General features: G+C 44.2%; 1 protein-coding gene across 1 annotated transcript in view; it reads left to right on the forward strand.

Annotated features, from left to right (window-relative positions):
* The window catches only part of RAB31 (RAB31, member RAS oncogene family), a 75,812-nt gene that overhangs the window by 15,960 nt on the left and 39,828 nt on the right, over positions 1-20,024 (forward strand). The window contains exons 2-3 of the mRNA XM_088469698.1: positions 17,690-17,769; positions 19,494-19,575. Coding sequence (XP_088325824.1) covers positions 17,690-17,769; positions 19,494-19,575 — 162 coding nt within the window. The remainder of the gene's footprint in view (positions 1-17,689; positions 17,770-19,493; positions 19,576-20,024) is intronic.

A 20,024-nucleotide genomic window follows, 5' to 3' on the forward strand; every position in this document is an offset into this window, starting at 1 on the left:
TAGGACTGGGACACTGCACAGGACTTTGGAGTGGACACAGCCCCTATGGACAACTGACTGCACAACACAGTCCAGCCAGCCCCTATGGACTTTGGAGGAATGGAAACAGCCCCTATGGACAGCAGCACAGCACAACACAGCCAGCCCCTATGGACTTTGGAGGAGTGGACACAGCCCCTATGGACAACAGCAGCACAGCACAACACAGCCAGCCCCTATGGACTTTGGAGGAGTGGACACAGCCCCTATGGACAACAGCAGCACAGCACTACACTACACTACACAGCCCAGCCAGCCCTAACTCCCACCCTCCCTCTTCACTGTCCACAGCCGAGTGAGGAAATGGCGCCGACGCGGGTACCTTATATAGAATCAAAAACCCGCGAGACCCGGAAGGCGGGATGATGACGTTTTGCCTCGATTTCAGATCCGAGTCAGGCGGGAAAAGTCGAGCCTGACTCGGATCGGCCTCGGATCGGGGGGGTGCGGATTTCAGAAATCCGAACCCGCTCACCCCTAATTTCTATGCATTAATTGTTTATACTAACTGATAGACAGAGTATATAAACGCATGTCTATACCAGAAGGATGAAATCACCCACATGATACAACATATCGGTAAAGAAAGGCTGCCACAATACTACGTAAAACAGCAAAAAGTCACCTTTTGTTTAAATAATTATCTTAACAAATGACAAATCTGAGCATATAATATAAAAGCAGTGGAAAAACACATTTTAAAGCTAAAAAAAATGTCCTTTTAATCTAATTTAAGGCGAGCTCAGCAAAACCAGAATCTTTACTAAAAAGTATTGCTTACAAAATAAAGCCAACTGCACAGAATTATCAGCAAAACTCTAGAGAACCTTAGCACACTATCCTTCAAGGTCCATTTCTCAATAGCAACATCACAGGAAAATCTAAAATCATTGTTAGGGTATACAGTATTTACTAAAGGTTTATTTTAAACGATTGATTTCAAATTTATTAAAATCAATCAACATCGATGTTGTGTTTCTGGGGTTAAATTACAAATTTACTAACAGCCAATTTTTTATTTGTTGTTTAAGAATTAGTCATACCCCGTTCACACAGACAAGCAAATTGCCGGATAAAGCACTGTTACCTGGTAATTTGCTGATCAACACAGGTCCTTTTTCTGTGTGAAAGGCTCAACCTGGGTCGAAATTTGACCTTGGTTAACCCTTTCACACAGAAGAAATACCCGCGTTGATCAGCAAATCACTGGGTAGAAATGCTTGTCCCGGTAATCTGCTTTTCTGTGTGAAAGGGGGGGTCAGACTGAGAGCTGCAAAACGACCCGACACTCAAATGCTGGGTAACGCTGGGTTTTAGGGACACAACATCGATGTTGTTTGATTTTAATCATTTATAAAATAGATTAAAATCAACCTTTAGTAAATATACCCCTTAGACCGTCAAAATCAATATCCTATGCCTCTTACATCCTACATTTATAGTGCTTGAACAATATACTATTGTAACAAATATAGGCCCTCATTCAGAGCCACTCGCAAACAGCAGTACGCTCGTTGCGTTCCGATGTTGAATAACCGCGCATGCGTCGGTGTAACAGTGCGCATGTGCGTACGGCAGATTGCGAGCTTTTTTGGTCTCGTTCGTCAAATAGCGTACAGGAAGTGACCTGTCAAATGTGATTGACAGAACAGGGCGTTTTTGGGTGTTGACGGGGGTGGAGATGGAAAAACGCAGGCGTGGCGAGGAGTTTTTGGGGCATACATACATTAGCAAATGCGAGCATAAAATGTGTTCGGACCGACTCATACGTCACTGGATGATCCTCTTTCCCTTCAAAATGCTCGCACAGCTTAGGGTCTGGATTACTCGACCACATTGGCGATGGCCTTCTCCTCCGTCCCGGGACTCCACGATGTTGTTGCGATTAATCGCGGGAGGGCTGAAAAGCAATTAGTGTTGGATTGAAAACCGGCTTGGTATGTGTTTTGAAATCAGTTTTTTGGGATAGCACAAAACCGTACGCAGGTGGAAATCAGAGCTGCTAATGTCAGGATGACACAATCAATTTGCGTACATTTGTGAGGGTTTATTTTGCCCTCAATTTGGTGGTTAGAGCCTATTGTAACAATAATGTCATCATGTTTTAATTTTCGCACCATTTTATTTTTGCCTCTTGAATTTGCCTCGTTATATGATTTTTTAAACGTTCCTTAAAGAGCCCATTTTTTTTTTTTTTTTTTTTCCCAGTTTTTGCCTTTTGGTCCAGGATTAAATTTAACCCATTTGTACAATAATTTCACAATCCAATGTCAGATTTTTTGTTTCAATTTATTGCTCAAACAAAATAAAAAAAAATTAAAAATTTGGGATCATCTTTTTTTGCCAAAGATATGTCCCAAAATCAAACAAATGGCCCAACATAACTGTTGACATAAACATACAAAAAAAATTTAAAAACATTTCACAAGAAAGGAGAGGGAAGTTTTGACCAGAAAGGAATATGAGCCAAGCACAGAAGGATTGTGGGAAAAGTCACCATTGCTGTCATCGTTTTTTCACCCGTTTGGATGGGGGAGGGAGGGCGCCAGACCGGGTCCGGGATGTCATCGGGCTGGCCTGTCCAGAGGCAGATGTTGTGGCCTCTGGACTAGGCACAGGGCTAGGCACATTTGGAGGATTGGCTGATGTTGTGCCAGAGGTGGAGGATCCTGATGTTCCGGCAGGAAGGGAGGTCGGCTCCACCATGTGCTGGCGAATGAGCTGCTCCAGGGCATTGGCGATGCGGATGTTGGCCCTGGTATTTTCTGCCAGGGCCTGACCAATGGTCACGTTGGCCGCAGCATTTTGCTCCAGGGCCTCAGCCACCCGTAGCAGACTGGCGTCCATCCTCTGCAGAATCTCCGTATGGAAATCCGATTTGAAATTGAGTTCTGTGAGGAGGGACACTGCCTGCGAGGGGGATTGCCCTGGACTGGTTTCTGCAGGGTCCTCAGCCGGATGTACTGGTCCCTCCCCTGCCGAGCCAGCAGAAATTCGACGGCCAAGGCTCCCCTCTGGAACAGACTCATCCGCCTGTGTCTCTGTTAGGAAAAAAGAGAAAAGCCTCACATTAGAATCTACATATTGGCACAATAACATTTCATAGTTGATAACATCCAAAGATTTACCTGGGACAACATGAGGAGCCGCAAAGTCTGGCATGTCCGTATCCATGTTGGACACGCCAAACACCTCCACAGGCTGCACACACCCCTGTGCCAGCTCTTCTAAATCGATCAACTCCAATGACACAGGGGTGGGACCCCCACCTGTCCGCCTTGCATGCCTAGCCCTGTCCGCGAGTTTTTGCTTTAGGCGATATTTGAAGTTGCCCCATCTGTGGGAAAAATCGAAGCCATTATCCTTTTGTTTAAAATGGTGTTTGTTTTTAGGGGGGGCAAGTGTTTACTTACCGCCGTTTGACATCCCGGGCTAGACGGACATAATCACCCACCCTATTGACAGCAACGGCTACCTCTTCCCACATTCTCCCCTTCTGGCTTAGACTCATATTCCTGTCTGCCTGTGGCAGGATGTCCACACACTTCTGGATCAAAACCTCCATCTCCTTTCTTGTGAAATGTGGCTGCCTTTTTTTTTGGCAGCTTTGGCCGGAATACTGGGCCCGGCAGCCTCTTCCATGTCATCCTCCTCACCTATTTGTGTAAATATTCAGATTTCTCAAAATCACAACTTGCCCAATCTTATGTTTCAAATAAATCATTGATACAAAATGCATGAAAGACTTACCGCCTGACTCTTGGGCATTGTTTCCCTGGTCTGTCGCCATGTCTGAGGTCCAATCAAGAAATACCCCAGAATTTTAATGTGTTTTCGTGACGTATTTATACATGCGTCCTTATTTTGCGGCCGCATCATTGATTGTGCGTTCCTATGATCCCTCCTTAATTTGTGCGGGAAACGAAACACTATTTATGGCTTGGTGTGTCTCGAGTCGAGGTGGCGTTTTTGGATTGTTGGAGGATACCTTGGCTGGAGTTTATTGTTTGCGTATAAAGGAGTTGGCGGTTGGAGATTATTTTGTTTGGTAGATTTGCGTTTTTATTTTCCGTTCTCTTTTTTGTTTTTTATTTTTTTTACCTCGTTACTTGATTTGGTAAGTTTTGTGAAGTCTAACTTTTGATCAATTGTTGTTTCATTGTGTTTCTTCATTTTTGTAAATTTTGGATCAATAATTTCATATACTTTAGCTTTTGATTAATTTCGGACCCAAAGACCTTTTGATTTGGACTCTTATATATTTGCTCTTGGTAAGTCCATTTTTTATCTTGTATTTGTGAACTAATTAGCGCATTTTTACTACTTACTATTGTGACTTGTATTTGCGAACTAATTAGCGCATTTTTACTACTTACTATTGTGACTTGTATTTGCGAACTAATTTGCGCATTTTTACTACTTACTATTGTGACTTGTATTTGCGAACTAATTAGCGCATTTTTACTACTTACTATTGTGACTTGTATTTGCGAACTAATTTGCGCATTTTTACTACTTACTATTGTGACTTGTATTTGCGAACTAATTTGCGCATTTTTAAATGCTTATTAATAATTTTTATTTTTTTGAGGTTGCCCTTTCGCTTTTTGGGCAAACATTTCAACCCATTTTGATGTACTGTGTGCAATGTCGTTTTGCTCTTTTGCCAAATGTGTGTTTCGCATATTTTAAGTTTGGTCTATCACAAAATTTAGAAACAAAAATGCATAGAGTGAAATTTTTCAAATAATTTTTGTGATTAATTTCAGTTTGGACGTATCATGACAATACCCCGGCATGTAAGCAGCAATGGATGGTATCATCAAGCTAAGTTGTTTTGAATTTTCTTTTGGGGTGGGTCCAAAGCCTTACATTACAATCTTGCCATTTCAGGTTGATCTAGGGCGGATTGTTCTGGCCATGCTCCCGGAAGCCGACCAACCTCAATCTCGTCCCAGGCGTAGGCATCGTAGGCGTGCAAGGCCCCAGATATTTCGAACACGTGTCACCCTTTTTGGAATGCCCGATGATGAGGTTTTAAGACGCTACCGTCTTCCTCCCAAAATCATCATAGACACTCTCTCATTAATAGAGAGTGATCTGGAGCGGCAAATTGACAGTCCTACAGCAATACCACCACTTACGCAATTTATGGTGGTGTTACATTTCTGTGCCTCAGGATCATTTCAAACAACGGTGGGAATAGTGGCAGGCATCTCACAATCCTCCTTTTCCCGGATCCTGAGGGCAGTGATGGAGGCACTTTTCAAGCACCTCCATCATTTTATTCAAATGCCTTTGGATATGGGTGCCCTTAGTGTGGCCAAGGCCAATTTTTACCAAATAGCTGGCTTCCCACACATCATAGGGGTTGTGGATGGTACTCACATACCACTTCAGCCTCCAGCACGGCTGGAGGCCATATTTCGAAACAGGAAACACTATCACTCCCTGAATGTAATGGTGGTATGTGATGCCTCCCTCCAGATCCTGTCCCTGAATGCAAAATTACCAGGAAGTGCACATGACTCCTTCGTCATCCGGCAATCAGGGATATGGCACAAATTAAACCTACAAGCTGGTGATGCGTGGCTTCTGGGTAAGTGTAGACCTTTAGTACATAACAATGTTAAGCTTGATACACAGTGATCCTGATGTTGTCTATTCTTTTTCACAGGAGACAGTGGATACCCTTGCATGCCCTGGCTGCTCACTCCTTACTTGGCTCCCACACCAGGTCCACAAAGTGAGTTTAATACCGCACTTACAGCCACCAGGCAAGTGGTGGAGCGCTGTATCGGCCTTTTAAAAGGCCGATTCAGATGCCTCCACCGCTCTGGTGGCGAGCTCATGTATTTGCCGGATATGGTTTCGAAAATTGTGGTCCTGTGTGGGATCTTTCACAACATCGCCATAAGGAGTGGTGTTCCAATGCAGCCAGAGGATGCCTTACCTGAGGATGGCCCCTCCGAGGTTGGTCGGAGGTCAGTATGTGGGGGGGCCATACGCGATGATGTGGTGGCCCGATATTTTAGGTAATTATTGATCAAACAACAGTGTGTATACCCAATGTGTTACAGTTTTTTAACGTTCATCTTTTTTTATATTAATTCTTGCACCATCTTCTGTTTGTTTGCATAATCTTTGGCACTCCCACGATGACTACTTCCTGCTACCCTTCAAAAACCTTTCTGTGGAAACTTCGGGAATATATTCTGACACCAATATTGCAACACCATATTTGTGAAATCATGTGGGCATGGACCTTCATCAACCAGTTCTTGATTTGTTGTGTGTTTGTTTAGTGTTTTTGGTATGTGGAGTTTTTCTGATTATCACTGTGTGTTTTGTTTGTGAGTGACCACTTTGTATTTTGATTTCTGTTGTGAATAAATATTTGGAGAGTGTAATTTGTTTCCTTTTTGGGCACGTTAGAAGCAAGTGTAAACAAAATCCCAAACGTTAATTTTACCTAAGGGGTAACCCAGTAATGAAGCAAGTGGAGCTAAAATGTAATATGTTTTCGGGGTACTAACCAACACAACAAGGAATCGTGTACAATCAGTTGCCTTCGTAAGATTGTCCTAAGCAGTTTGGCCACCAAATAGGAACCTGAAAAATGGTGTAAACTATCATGTTGACCACCACAAAAAAGGAAAATGACATTGGTACTGGGAGGTGTTTCTTGTGCCTGTTTGCATTCAAAATACAACACACAATCTGTAGTGAGTTTCTGGGGCAAACCTTGCTTGAAGAGTCTACTTATGTCAGTGTAAAGAATCTTGGATTTACTCCAAACGCATGAGACAGAGCTTGATTTTAAACAGATTTATTAAGAAACAATTTAAAAAAAAAAAATAAATTAATTCCGAAGGAGGACCAACAGATGGTCAAGGGCCTGCATTAGCCCGGTGACCTGCTCCCGCATACGGCCCACACAATTCTCAATCTGTTCCCGACGCCTCTGTTCCTCTGTGGGTGACAAAAGTTTGGGGATTAATAAATCGATAATGAAGCAACATTGTAAAAAAACATAAAACAAGCAAACACAAACTTACAAGCTTGTGGGCCAAAAATAAATTACACGGATAAAACCCCGAACCCCAAAATGTCGTATGCCAAAAATACAAGGGCCCTAAAAAAAGGCACACAGGTGTGATATGTGTATGGTGACATCAGCAGGAACAGGTAAAGACAACCCCCAAAAATACCCTAAGGCGAAAAAAATAAAAAAAAAATGGGGACGACACATGATTACATACAAACAGTTTGTGGTGTCCAAAATAAACTTTAAAAACATACCGTTCTCCAAAACGAGAGAGCCAGAAGCCACTCCCTGGACCACCTCGGAGGTGGCTACATTCCCCAACCCGAGGGGCAAGGTGTTTTCGCCATCCTGGGAGGGGGTATTTGGAGGAGGGACGGATGGAGGAGAGGGGGAATTGGGCTGGAGGGGAAGTAGGGCAGAAATTTCGGCCACAGGGTCTGGGGAGGAGGGGGGAATAGAGGAATTGGGGGTTGGAGAGAGGGGCCGGGACCGGCGTCTTGTGTGGCGATGCCGCCGTAGTGTTTGCTTTGCCCCTAAAAAATGACCAAAAAATTGTTGTTAGTTTCAACAGGAAACCAAAAAAAAAAATATATATATATAGGACAGACATGAAAACATGCACATGCAGACATGCAGATATGACTACAATGACTCAATAGGACAGACATGAAAACATGCACATGCAGATATGACTACAATGACTCAATAGGACAGACATGAAAACATGCACATGCTGATATGACTACAATGACTCAATAGGACAGACATGAAAACATGCACATGCAGATATGACTACAATGACTCAATAGGACAGAAATGAAAACATGCACATGCAGATATGACTACAATGACTCAATAGGACAGACATGAAAACATGCACATGCAGATATGACTACAATGACTCAATAGGACAGACATGAAAACATGCACATGCAGATATGACTACAATGACTCAATAGGACAGACATGAAAACATGCACACGCAGTTAGGGCCCACAAGATAAACTTGAAAACCACAGTCCAGAACACTTACTTTCCGCAATCTGCATGCGAAAGCATGCCAGCAAGCGGGGCATCCGCCGGTGCAGGTCCGACCACCTGCGCTCCAGCTGGCCAATATGTCGGCGTGAGCCGAAGGAGCGCAGGCGTCGACGTACCTCCGCATATGCGGAACGCTTGCGCCTGTTGGAGATGGGTGGAGGCTGACTGGTGATCCTCCTGTCCATCACCTCCGTCAGCACCAGCAGTTCGCGCCTGGTGAATGCGGCGGATCTCATGATGGCAATGGTGTTTTTTTTACAAAATATTTTTAATAAAGCACCACAAAAAAATTTGATTGGCTAATGTATTTGGGAAATTAACAGGACAAATTCTATTGGTTAGTGTATGAGTCATGTGTTCGACAGGGCCACAAATGTCTTGAGAGTTATGATTGGCTTGATGCAGTGACATGCGTAAGCAAATTTAAATAAAGAAATGAACCACAGAAAAATTGTGGGGAGACAAACAAATAGAACAATTGTTTAATTGGGGCTAACATGTCTTTGGAACAATAAAAGCGAAGGTTTCAGCCGTACGTATTCTGCGAGCAAATACAAACACGGACAAGATTAAAGTTTATTGCATTGTGTTGAAAAAAAATAAAAAATTAAGCTAATTGATACATTGATTGGCATGATACGATTGAGGGAGGTAGGCCGAAAAAACGAGCAGGTAATCGGAATCTGACAGTCCCACTTCCGGTTTGTACTTGTGCGTGCGTTCCCTTCAAGCCATTTTGGGGATGTACGCTCGCTATTTGGCACGCTCGTTAGTCAGAGGAGGGGTCGCCTGAGTTTGGGGCGGATTTTTAGCTGCGTAGGAAAAAACGAGCGAGTGCTTGAATTTAAATATTTTTTTACATACGGCGAACGTGCGTACGCCCACTTGCGAGTGGGTCTGAATGAGGGCCATAGACATAATTTACCAACTTAATTAATGGACTCGAATAAGAAAATTGGTATTATTTTACCATTTACAATATGTAGATAATGACATGAAACAAATATATATTAAATCACTGTCACTTTGTTTGCATGTTAGATGCAGAATACTTGAATACGTTATAGCAGCAGAAGTGTGTGTATATATAGGAAAATAAACATTCAGCAATAGTTTAGGCAATTCATTCACCATGTAACAAAACAAATATGACTTCATACTTTATTATTATTCATGGGGTAAATTTATGAACTGTACACTTTTGTGGGGATTTTGGGGCCTGTGCAGCGTTGCATGCATGTCCATTTTGTGGACGGGTCCTGCGTGTTTTCACACTATGCATGCTCTGTTGCTGAGCGCATTCGTCTATGGGTGATTCAAAGTCACATTTCCAGTTGTGACTGAGGGGCCTTAGCTTGGTGGCAACGTTGCATTCAAACGTAAATTCTGTTTATAGCTAAACTAGCTGTTGCCAACGGCTTTGCCACGATGAAATAGCTTCTGCCAACATTTTTTTTTCATTTGAGGTGTTATAATTGTATTGCTTTGCATAGGCGCCCTGTTGCTGGAGCGGCCCACGTGACCAGCAGCATTATACAGACTGGTGGCAGCAGCCCCTTCACCCACCACTCACAGCAATGTTACTGTGTGCCCTGTGCACAGACTGCTGTGTAGCCTATCCTATTCAAGTGAATGCAGACCTGAAACACCTGTCCTCCCAACCCCTTACCGGCTGCATGCATGGTGCCACACCTGGGAGTAAATAAAATAACATATTAAATGCAGTAGTACACACCAGACATAAAAAAAAATGTAGGATTAGATATAAGGCTTACCACTTGCTCTCAGAAGACCACACCGGTGCTGACAGTTTACTACAGCCCTGTCTATCACGGCGCAGATAACAGGAGGTGTTAGCGTCACACAGGAACCCCGGCGGGGGCTGCCATCTGGCGTCTGCATCATTGGTCCCGGTGGGCTCTCGTTCCAGGACAACCTCTGCTTATGACCTATTCAAGTTTCCTGATGGTAACTATATCAATTAACACTGCTATTTAGCAAAACACTACCTGGAGTGTATTATTTACCATGTAGAGACTGACGAAGACTGCATCGAGAGTCTCCACGGTATATATTTCCTACTGCTGCTATTCAACTGTATAGAGACTAATGAGGACCGCATATAGAGTCTCCACGGTATATACTATCTATAGTTGTGACTAAATACATTGAAAATGTATCTGAGAGCATTGGTTAACTCTGAAGCTGGCCACACATGGTGCGATAGGCCAGCGCCGTATCTGGACGGCAGTGCGCCCTGTGCAGCACTGCCTTCCCTCTCCGCCCCCCTCCTCCCCCTGAGCGCTTACCTTTCCTTCCAGGGGATGGAGGGAGGGTGGGATCCTGCACCGACGTTCTTCGTGCACAGCGCACCACTGCCGGAGGTCTCTTCCTGCAGACTTTCGGCGCCGGGAAGTGTGTGGCACCGGCTGCACCACCCTCCCTACGGCCCTGCGATAGGCACTGTGCGACGCGACGGGGGATCTGACGTCCAACATATCGGTAGGTCCCCACACATGGTGCAATCGGGTGGCCGACCGCCCGATATGCCGGCTCCCTCCTTCTCCCACATAGCGTTGCATGGGTTCGTACAACGCATCCCCTGATCAACTGAACCTGCAGTAAGATCAGGAGGTGCGATGTACGGCCCCACGGGTGCGTGCTCGGTCCGACATCAGGTCCATACACGGTGCGATATAGCATCCAAATCGTACCAATCAGCTGGATCGGCTGCTTTATCGCACCGTGTATGGGGGCCTTAACTTGTTCATCAAACTTCACTATCTGGCAAAAGTTTTCTTTAAAAGAGACTTGATTGTTTTTTAGCAACAGTGTTCTTTAAAGTATCATTCACCATTTACTTGTACAGTGGACCGATTATATCTAATCCTAGATTTATTTTTATGTCTGGTGTGTTCTGCATTTAATATGTTATGTTATTTACTCCCAGGAGTATTCATTGTGTACATTTTATTATAATTACATATTGTATTTAGTGTTTCTTTTTTCTGTCTGATTGAATTGAGGATTGGCACTCCTCTTTTCAGGAAGGCAGCTGCTTTTATTTTGTGTGTATTAAATATCACTACCTAGCGCCAGGATTATATTTCCTTATCTATGGTGCTACACATCTCCTGCATTAATGATTTTTCAGGAAAATCGGTTCAGTAGTTTTTGCGCCAACATGGAACAAACCGACAGGCACAGCGTTCTTATTATATCAGTATAGATTTGCAAGGGATTGTTGAGGGCATGTCAAAACCATGTGTATGAACAGAGGTGGTGCAGTCGCTTAGATGTGTACAACTCTACATACGAGTGAATATGCACATTTGTTGCCATGCATGCAATGTTGGTGCCATTGTGGTTGACTTACATGCAACTCTGAATTTGTGAAAAAACGTTAGATTTATTAAAGTGTGATCTGAATTGCCAGCTCTGACCAGTTTGAGGCTGGTGAATGCTTTGTCAGGAGGACCCCACGCTTCCTGCTATAGCATTACCACCCTGTCTGGTTCAGCCCGGTACTAATTATAGGAAAATAGATGGAACCCCACTTGCCTACTGCTTTATCACCTCTCCAGGAGAAGTGGAGAGGGGCGGAGCTGGGCTCTCACGTCATTAGGCCTGTGGGGAGAGAGCGGGGCTAAAATTATATATCATTTTAGCTCCTCCCCATCCATACGGACCACGATTCCCAGTATTATCTCCCCATCCTAACCTGAAAAATCGTGAGTGTCCTGCAACTTCCGGGAGCGTAGGTAAGTATGCACTGGGTTCTTACATAATGTGCTGTAAAACTAGATGTTTCTCATATGGTTTAATCAGACAGTTTGGCCTAAGCCACAAGTGATTTGGCCTAAACCACATGGTTTGCAAGACACATTTGTCAGTGATTTCACTTTTCACCCTTCAAATCACAGGATTTACAACTTGAGATGGAACGAGCATCCATCGCAAGGGTGAAGCTGCTGTGGGTGCAGGAAGTGCAGTTGCTACAGGGTCCATATCGCCTCCTGAACCTGTCTTCCCCCCTGCACCCAGGCATGCATTAGACTAGTGAAGCCCCCTCTGCGCTGCCTGCTTTCCTATCCACCAAATCTTTGCTGCTGTACTGCATAGTCCACACCACATGCCTGCCCTGCTGGGATGGACTGACAGCGTGCAGTGTGACACTACAATAGTCAGAACAAGATAGCTGCATGCGACGTGAGGACAGTGTGAAGTGGCAAGCAAAGCTGGCAAAGGCTGGTGAGTACTGTGTCTGCCTGTGTGTATTAGAGGCTGCAGAAGTCATTGTGGCAGGTGGGCCTAGCACCAGGACTTGGGACAAGAGAGTGAAACCAGACAGGAATGCTGGGGCCAGGGTCGCAGGCTGCTTGACCCTGGCTGAGCAGTTCTGTTGCCCATTCTGAGTAAGCCTAAGCTTACTCAGATGGGCGATTACTGCGGCCATTGCAACTGATGATATTGGCAGGAGGTGTCTTGTTCCTACAGATGCCTCCTGCTGCATTACCATATGTTAGCAAGTGATGCTAACAGCGTCCATCTCTGAATCAGGCCCTTTACTGAAAAGTGGGTAGCTCAAATTTCTACAGAGGAATTAGGTAATATTTCATGGCTTGGTCTAACCACAAAGGAAAATATAGGTTGGTCTGGCGCTAGATAATCTTTAGCAGTGGTTCAGCAAATTTCTTCCATTACTACTGATGAAAAACAATATTTTTACAGTATCAAATAGTTGAAATGTGTATTAAATGAAAGTGGCAGAAGCCAGTCTATCCTTACAAGATAAATGGGTTCATATTTTCAACACATTCATTGTGAAAGGAATTGATCTTACAGTGCTTTTATCTGTGGTGCAATTTCAGTTCTCACTGCCAGTAACTAACCCTTCAGTGGAACGTGTAATCTCACCATGAACTCACTATGGACAGATGAGAGAAACATATGAGACATTGATACAGTAGGAGCCAGTCTAATAGAGAAGACTCATTTTTTAAAACTGTCCTGTGTGCAGCTTTACCACAAGATTCTTCAGAACAAAAGAATGCTGCAATAAATTCATGGTTCATGCAAATACTCCTATCAAAACCAAAATTATTAATAATAATAATAATAATACACTTCATTTATAGGGCACCACATGTGGTCCACAGTGCCGTACAGAGGGCAAAACAATAACACAGTACAAGGTAAAATAGTACAGTGCAGTAGACAAGTAAAAAATAGCACTGCAACTCTATTTTCAGGCGAAACACCCTGTCCTAGCAGAGTCGTATGGAACCTGGCATGCCAAGAGGAGCTTTTTGGCTCGACTGCACAAAGAATGTATGAGGACACATCTGTACAGCCTGTATTTTGCCTTCATGATAATCTTATTCCTATATTATGGGGTTTATGTAATAGGTTGACTACACTGGCAGGATCCTGACGAGTTCTGTCGTATTTTATATGTATAAATTAATGTGTCCTGGATTTTAAGTTTTTAAATATAACAACCCTACCACCAGTGGCATATCTAGGGGGGGTCAAGCAGGGCTCATGCTCTGGGCGCCATCGGACCGGCGGAGGATGGGGGTGCCACCAGCCACGCTCCAGGACACTGGTCAGTGTAGTGCGGACCGCACTATACAGTAACAAACACCACCGCCGGCTAGTACACTCGTACTACCTGGCGTCAGTGTGTTTATTTTGGTAGCCAATGAGAGTCAGACAGACTCTAATTGACTGCTGCATCCACTGCCGGAGCCGGGATGGAGCTCACTCATGAACTCCATCTTCCGGCTCCAGCAGTGGGTGATGGGAGGGACGTCATGTCATCTCTCCCATAGTGCAGAGCAGGCCTGCCTTGGAAGACAAAGTAGCGGATGGCAGCGGGCGCAGGAGCGGGGATTCAGGTAAGTGTTTTTTTTTGTGTGTGTGTGTGTCTTTGTCCTTATATATATAAGGGGCACTGCATAGGGGAGACTACTACTGTGGGCACTATACAAGGACCACTACTGGGGGCACTGCATAGCGGGGACTACTACTGGGGCACTTTATAAGAGGCACTACTTGGGGCACTACATAGGGGGGACCACTACTGGGGACACTGGATTGGGGGGACCACTACTGGGGGCACTGCATAGGGGGGACTACTACGGGGGGCACAATATAAGGGGCACTGCATGGTGGGGACCATTACTTGGGGCACTGCATAGGGGGGACTACTACTGGGGGCACTGCATGGGGGGACCACTACTGGGTCTACTACAGGGGCTTTACTACTTGTTACATTAAGGTGCATATGGAATGGAAAGGAATGTTCCCAGAGTGAAGATAAACGGTGGTGTCATGTTGCCACGCCCCTATTTTCCAGTCACCATGACCCTTGTGGCATGTGACCACACCCACTTTTTCGGTGGGGGGGCCTCTGTTTTTTAACTTGCCCTGGGCTTCAAACACCCTAGTTACGTCACTGCCAGGGCCGGCTCTAGGGGTGTTCGACCAGTGCGGTCGCATAGGGGCGCATTTCAGCGGGACAGTAGTGTCCTGCTGTTGCACCCGCGGGCTGAAGTGGCCCACCGGTGGTCAAATCGGGAGGTTGGGGACCCCCACCTCCGCAGCTGTGTGGTGGTGCCGGACCCCCGGAGTGTGAATGGATGCCGCACGCATATGGGAGAGGGCTGGGGGAAGCCCAGCCAGTGACTGAGTGCTGGGCTTTACCCCCGCCTGACGTTATTTGGAGGTATGCCATGCGGGCACGCCTCCACATAATGTCACATAGGAGGCGTGACCCATGGTAATTAGGCCACGCCCCCAAGGGCTCATTATTGAGGGCCGGCACAGGGTGCTCCAATCCCTGGAGCCAGCCCTGGTCACTGCCTACCAGTGGTATCCTTTCCAACCTCCAGGTCTGCATGATTTGGGTAATAGACAAAACTGGGACTCCAGTGATTTGCTGCCTAGGACTACCCCTTCACCTGTCAACCAAGCAGTAGCAGTCAGTGTTTGAAAAAGCTTGTGTTAGTTCACAGGTTCTCAAACCCCAAACAGAGCATGTTTTCTAGGTCTCCTCACAGATTCACAAGTGAAATCATTAGCTACACCTGTGGATCTTTTAAAATGTGTTAGTGAGTAATGAATACATCTGTGCATCTGCTGGGCGACCTAGAAAACCTGACCTGTGTGGGGTCCTGAGGACCGAGTTTGAGAACCACTGTGTTAGTTGATTGTAGTGTGTGGGTAATCTTTTAAATGGGGATTTTTTACTTTAGTTTGATGAATTTGTGAGTGCATCAAGTGCACTCCAGGGGGTATATTTACTAAAGTGAGAGTTTTTTGAAGTGGAGATGTTGCCCATAGCAACCAATTAGATTCTAACTGTTATCTTCTAGATATAGAAGGTGCTAGTTAAATGTTGAGTGGAATCTGATTGGGTACAATGGGCAACATCTCCATTTTCTAAAAACTCTCATTTTAGTAAGTATACGCCTTAGGGCCATATTCAATTAGGCTGCAAAAAGCCATAATCGGCGATAATTTATCACCGATGATGTAATTTTTGTCATTTTCACTTTTTCCTATATTCAATTTCAGGTGCAGGTGCGAAAAGTCTTTGTCAAAAAACAGGGATAACTTTTCAACATAGAACAGGTGGCGTAAAAAGTGCAGAATTGGGGTTTTGGGGTGTAGACCTTTAAAAAGTACACTGCAGCCCTTGGAATGTTCCCTAAAAGTTATCTGTGTAAATTTTTTTTTAATAAAGTAGCATAGGACATCTCGTTGATGCTTTTTCCGAGACTGGTAGTATATAATCTTGTGCCGTTACATAGTTTGCACTCCTCCTCCATCTCCCAGATTGTTTTTAGAGGATGAGCGCTGTATTTAATGAAAGGATCATAGTGAAATTCTGCCTTTAGCATAGAAGCCCAATTAGCCCTCTTCAAATTAATGCGTGTAACACATTGCTGCTGATGCCTTGCATCGTGCTGTTTGTCTGATTGGAATGCTTAAAATGAGGTTTGATAGTCAGCAGCAGCCTATCAGCGCATAATAGTCTCATAATAGTCTCAGATGCTGGAAGCTTCATTTGTTGCTGAGCTTGCCTGTGCACTCTCATTTGTGTTTGTGCAGAAGTTTCTCCGCTGTGAGCAATCTTTTGCTGCTCTAGCCTAAGTTGATATTTTTAAGAAGCAAACTATACTGGAAAGTGCTCAGCACTCTACTGGGAAAAGATAGAGTTACTATATTCTTGTAATGCTATATTATTTTTTTTGTCATTGCTTTTCAGTGGGAAAACACATAGCATATGTTCGAATCAGCCTCTAAACTATTCTTATGCCACATTTCAAGTCAATCGATTGAAAGGTTTTGTCATGATTGAGCAACAAACATACATTTCATTTTTATATATTAGTAGGGATAACAGCTATACAACACACATCACAACAGTAGGAGCGCAGATGTCTATTTACTTCAGGCTTGCCTACCCTCCCGATTTGGCCGGGAGCCTCCCGATTTTCGGGTGTCGCTCCCGGCCCCCCGGAAAGGCAGGCAAGCCTCCCGGAAGCTTGAGACCCTCCCCACCTCCCCCCTGACAAAAACGGAAACCCCCGCATCGTGGCCCCGCCCCCTGCTTCACAATGCTGAAAATAACAGCATTGTGCAGAGGGGGCGGAGTCACGATGACGCGATCATGCGTCCCCGCCCCCGTCCCCGCCCCCAGTGTGCCACCAAATGGCCGCCCCCACTCCCGGCTCTGCCCCCAATGCCCGGCCCCGCCCCCTGCTATTAGACGACAGTCAGCTCCCTCCCGGAAGGCTGGAGCTGATTGTCGGCAAGTATGATTTACTTTCTTTAGGGTATTCCCCATCATTATAGAGACATAAGAGGCACACAGTAAATATTGTTGAGAGAGTGAGTTAAGTTGGAGAGGTACAGTAGGTGCTGCTACGCATGTTAGTACCTGCAAGAGGAGTGCAGAGAGGTTTTTGTATGTTAGACACTAATTTCAGCAGGTAGTGTTCTCATTGTCTTTTTAAGAAGTCCTCAGAAGTTATACATGATCACATGATTGACAAAGATTCAGTACTTCTCACCAAACACTTTAACACAGTTTAAGTAAACGTATACAATAAAGAAGCATGTGGATATTCGAGATACCAATAATATGACGGCTCGCATCCTGGCACGATGGACTAGCTAGATATTGCTCTGTGTGTATGTTCTTCAATGAATAATTAAGGGGTCTATTTACTAAGCAGTGTTAGGAGACAGATTTAAAAGTGATAAAGTACCAGCCAATCAGCTCCCAACTGCCATCTCACAGGCTGTGTTTGAAAATGACAGTTGGGAGCTGATTGTCTGGCACCTTATCTCCTTTCACTTTGTCTCCTAACACTGCTTAGTAAATAGACCCCTAAATATTAAACTGCACATACGATGCGACCTCTCGATCCGACCTTTTGCAGGAGCGTTGTTAGTCTTTTATTGGCTAACGCTCCTACATACTGTATACACGGTATATTTCTGTGTTAATGATACAATTTGATTTAAATCTCTCAATGTTTTTTGCAGGACACAGGGGTGGGAAAATCAAGCATAGTTTGCCGGTTTGTTCAAGACCATTTTGACCACAATATCAGCCCTACTATAGGGTAAGTAAATTACAGAGCAATTCATTTCCCCAGCCTGAAATTGTTAGGATGTAAGGGAATATAATAGCTTGATAAAAGTCTGTCTGAAACATTGCCTACTTGTGAATGGGATAATGCAATAAGAAATTGCAGTTGTAATTTGTGATTAGGTTTAAGGAATATATTAACATGTAGAATGTATGAAGTATGTAGAGGTAAAGTATAGCTGCTGCTCGGCTCATCTTCCTCTCTAGACGTTCTATATCTGCTTCCCCTCTCCTTCAAGCCCTACACTGGCTCCCCTTCCCCTTCAGATGCCAACTCAAGGTTCTTACACTTGCCTACAAAGCCCTCACCCAATCCTCTCCCACATACATTTCTGACCTTCTCTCCCTTCACACTCCCGCCCGTCCACTTCGCTCAACAAATGCATGCCGCCTCTCATGCCAACTGATTACTTCCTCCCACCTCCAAGATTTTGCCCGTGCTGCTCCCTATTTTTGGAACTCTCTTCCTCTCCCTATCAGACTCTCCACCTCACTACACATCTTCCAACGGGCTCTCAAGACCCACTACTTCATCAAGGCCTTGCTAACCCACATAATGCTCTTTCCTCCCTATCTTCCCCTTCTGTGTCACGCCTGTCTGTCTGCCCATCCACTTTAGAATGTAAGCTCTCACGAGCAGGGACCTCTTCCCTCATGTGCTTCTCCCTACACTTTCTTCTACTCCTTACTCCTCATAAGGGCACCTAACACGTCTCTGCCCACTCCCTGCTGCTTATTGTGAGTGTTTTAATCGCTATAGCAGCAATGTATACTTGTGGCGCCATATAAATAAAGGATAATAATAATAATAGCCTACTGACCATATGTTCTCAGTAAAGTGCACTCATGTGCTACATATAGGATTAGACTGCTCCCTTGTGGTACCTGTCAGTAATGCTAGTTTTACATATAGGATTAGACTGCTCCCTTGTGGTACCTGTTAGTAATGCTAGTTTTACATATAGGATTAGACTGCTCCCTTGTGGTACCTGTTAGTAATGCTAGTTTTACATATAGGATTAGACTGCTCCCTTGTGGTACCTGTTAGTAATGCTAGTTTTACATATAGGATTAGACTGCTCCCTTGTGGTACCTGTTAGTAATGCTAGTTTTACATATAGGATTAGACTGCTCCCTTGTGGTACCTGTCAGTAATGCTAGTTTTACATATAGGATTAGACTGCTCCCTTGTGGTACCTGTTAGTAATGCTAGTTTTACATATAGGATTAGACTGTTCCCTTGTGGTACCTGTTAGTAATGCTAGTTTTACATATAGGATTAGACTGCTCCCTTGTGGTACCTGTTAGTAATGCTAGTTTTACATATAGGATTAGACTGCTCCCTTGTGGTACCTGTCAGTAATGCTAGTTTTACATATAGGATTAGACTGCTCCCTTGTGGTACCTGTTAGTAATGCTAGTTTTACATATAGGATTAGACTGCTCCCTTGTGGTACCTGTTAGTAATGCTAGTTTTACATATAGGATTAGACTGCTCCCTTGTGGTACCTGTCAGTAATGCTAGTTTTACATATAGGATTAGACTGCTCCCTTGTGGTACCTGTTAGTAATGCTAGTTTTACATATAGGATTAGACTGCTCCCTTGTGGTACCTGTTAGTAATGCTAGTTTTACATATAGGATTAGACTGCTCCCTTGTGGTACCTGTTAGTAATGTTAGCTTTTATTTTCCTCCAGAGCATCATTTATGACTAAAACGGTGCCTTGTGGGAATGAGCTGCACAAGTTTTTGATATGGGACACTGCTGGACAGGAACGTGTGAGTATCTCTGGTATATAAATGTGTGAAGGGTCTTATTATTTGTCCAATAGTTCATAAGTTTTCACATGTATTTTATATATGTCTCACTATTGTACAGTTTTAATTACATTAGTAATTTGCCTTAAAATCCCCTTCTGCATGTAAAATGTGCTCAAAGGGTACAAAGGATACCCAACTAAGATAACCTGCTAAGATATCCCACTAAAAGTATAGGCTGTATTGTAGGGAAAAAATGCTTTGTGTGAGCCTCCAATACTGGGACCAATATGAGCTCTATTCATCCCTTGAATCTCACTTAAATATCTGTACACCCCGGCAAAAAAAATCTCACGCTTGCATGTGTGTGTCTATACTGTATTTACCAAGGAGGTGTCCAATATATAGGAGATGCTACAGTACATAGTGCATCCTCCTCACTCTGCTTATCCATGTAACATACTTGCCAA

This window comes from Taudactylus pleione, unplaced genomic scaffold, assembly GCF_031769625.1.
Source record: "Taudactylus pleione unplaced genomic scaffold, aTauple2 ptg000093l, whole genome shotgun sequence".
Taxonomy (NCBI): Eukaryota; Metazoa; Chordata; class Amphibia; order Anura; family Myobatrachidae; genus Taudactylus; species Taudactylus pleione.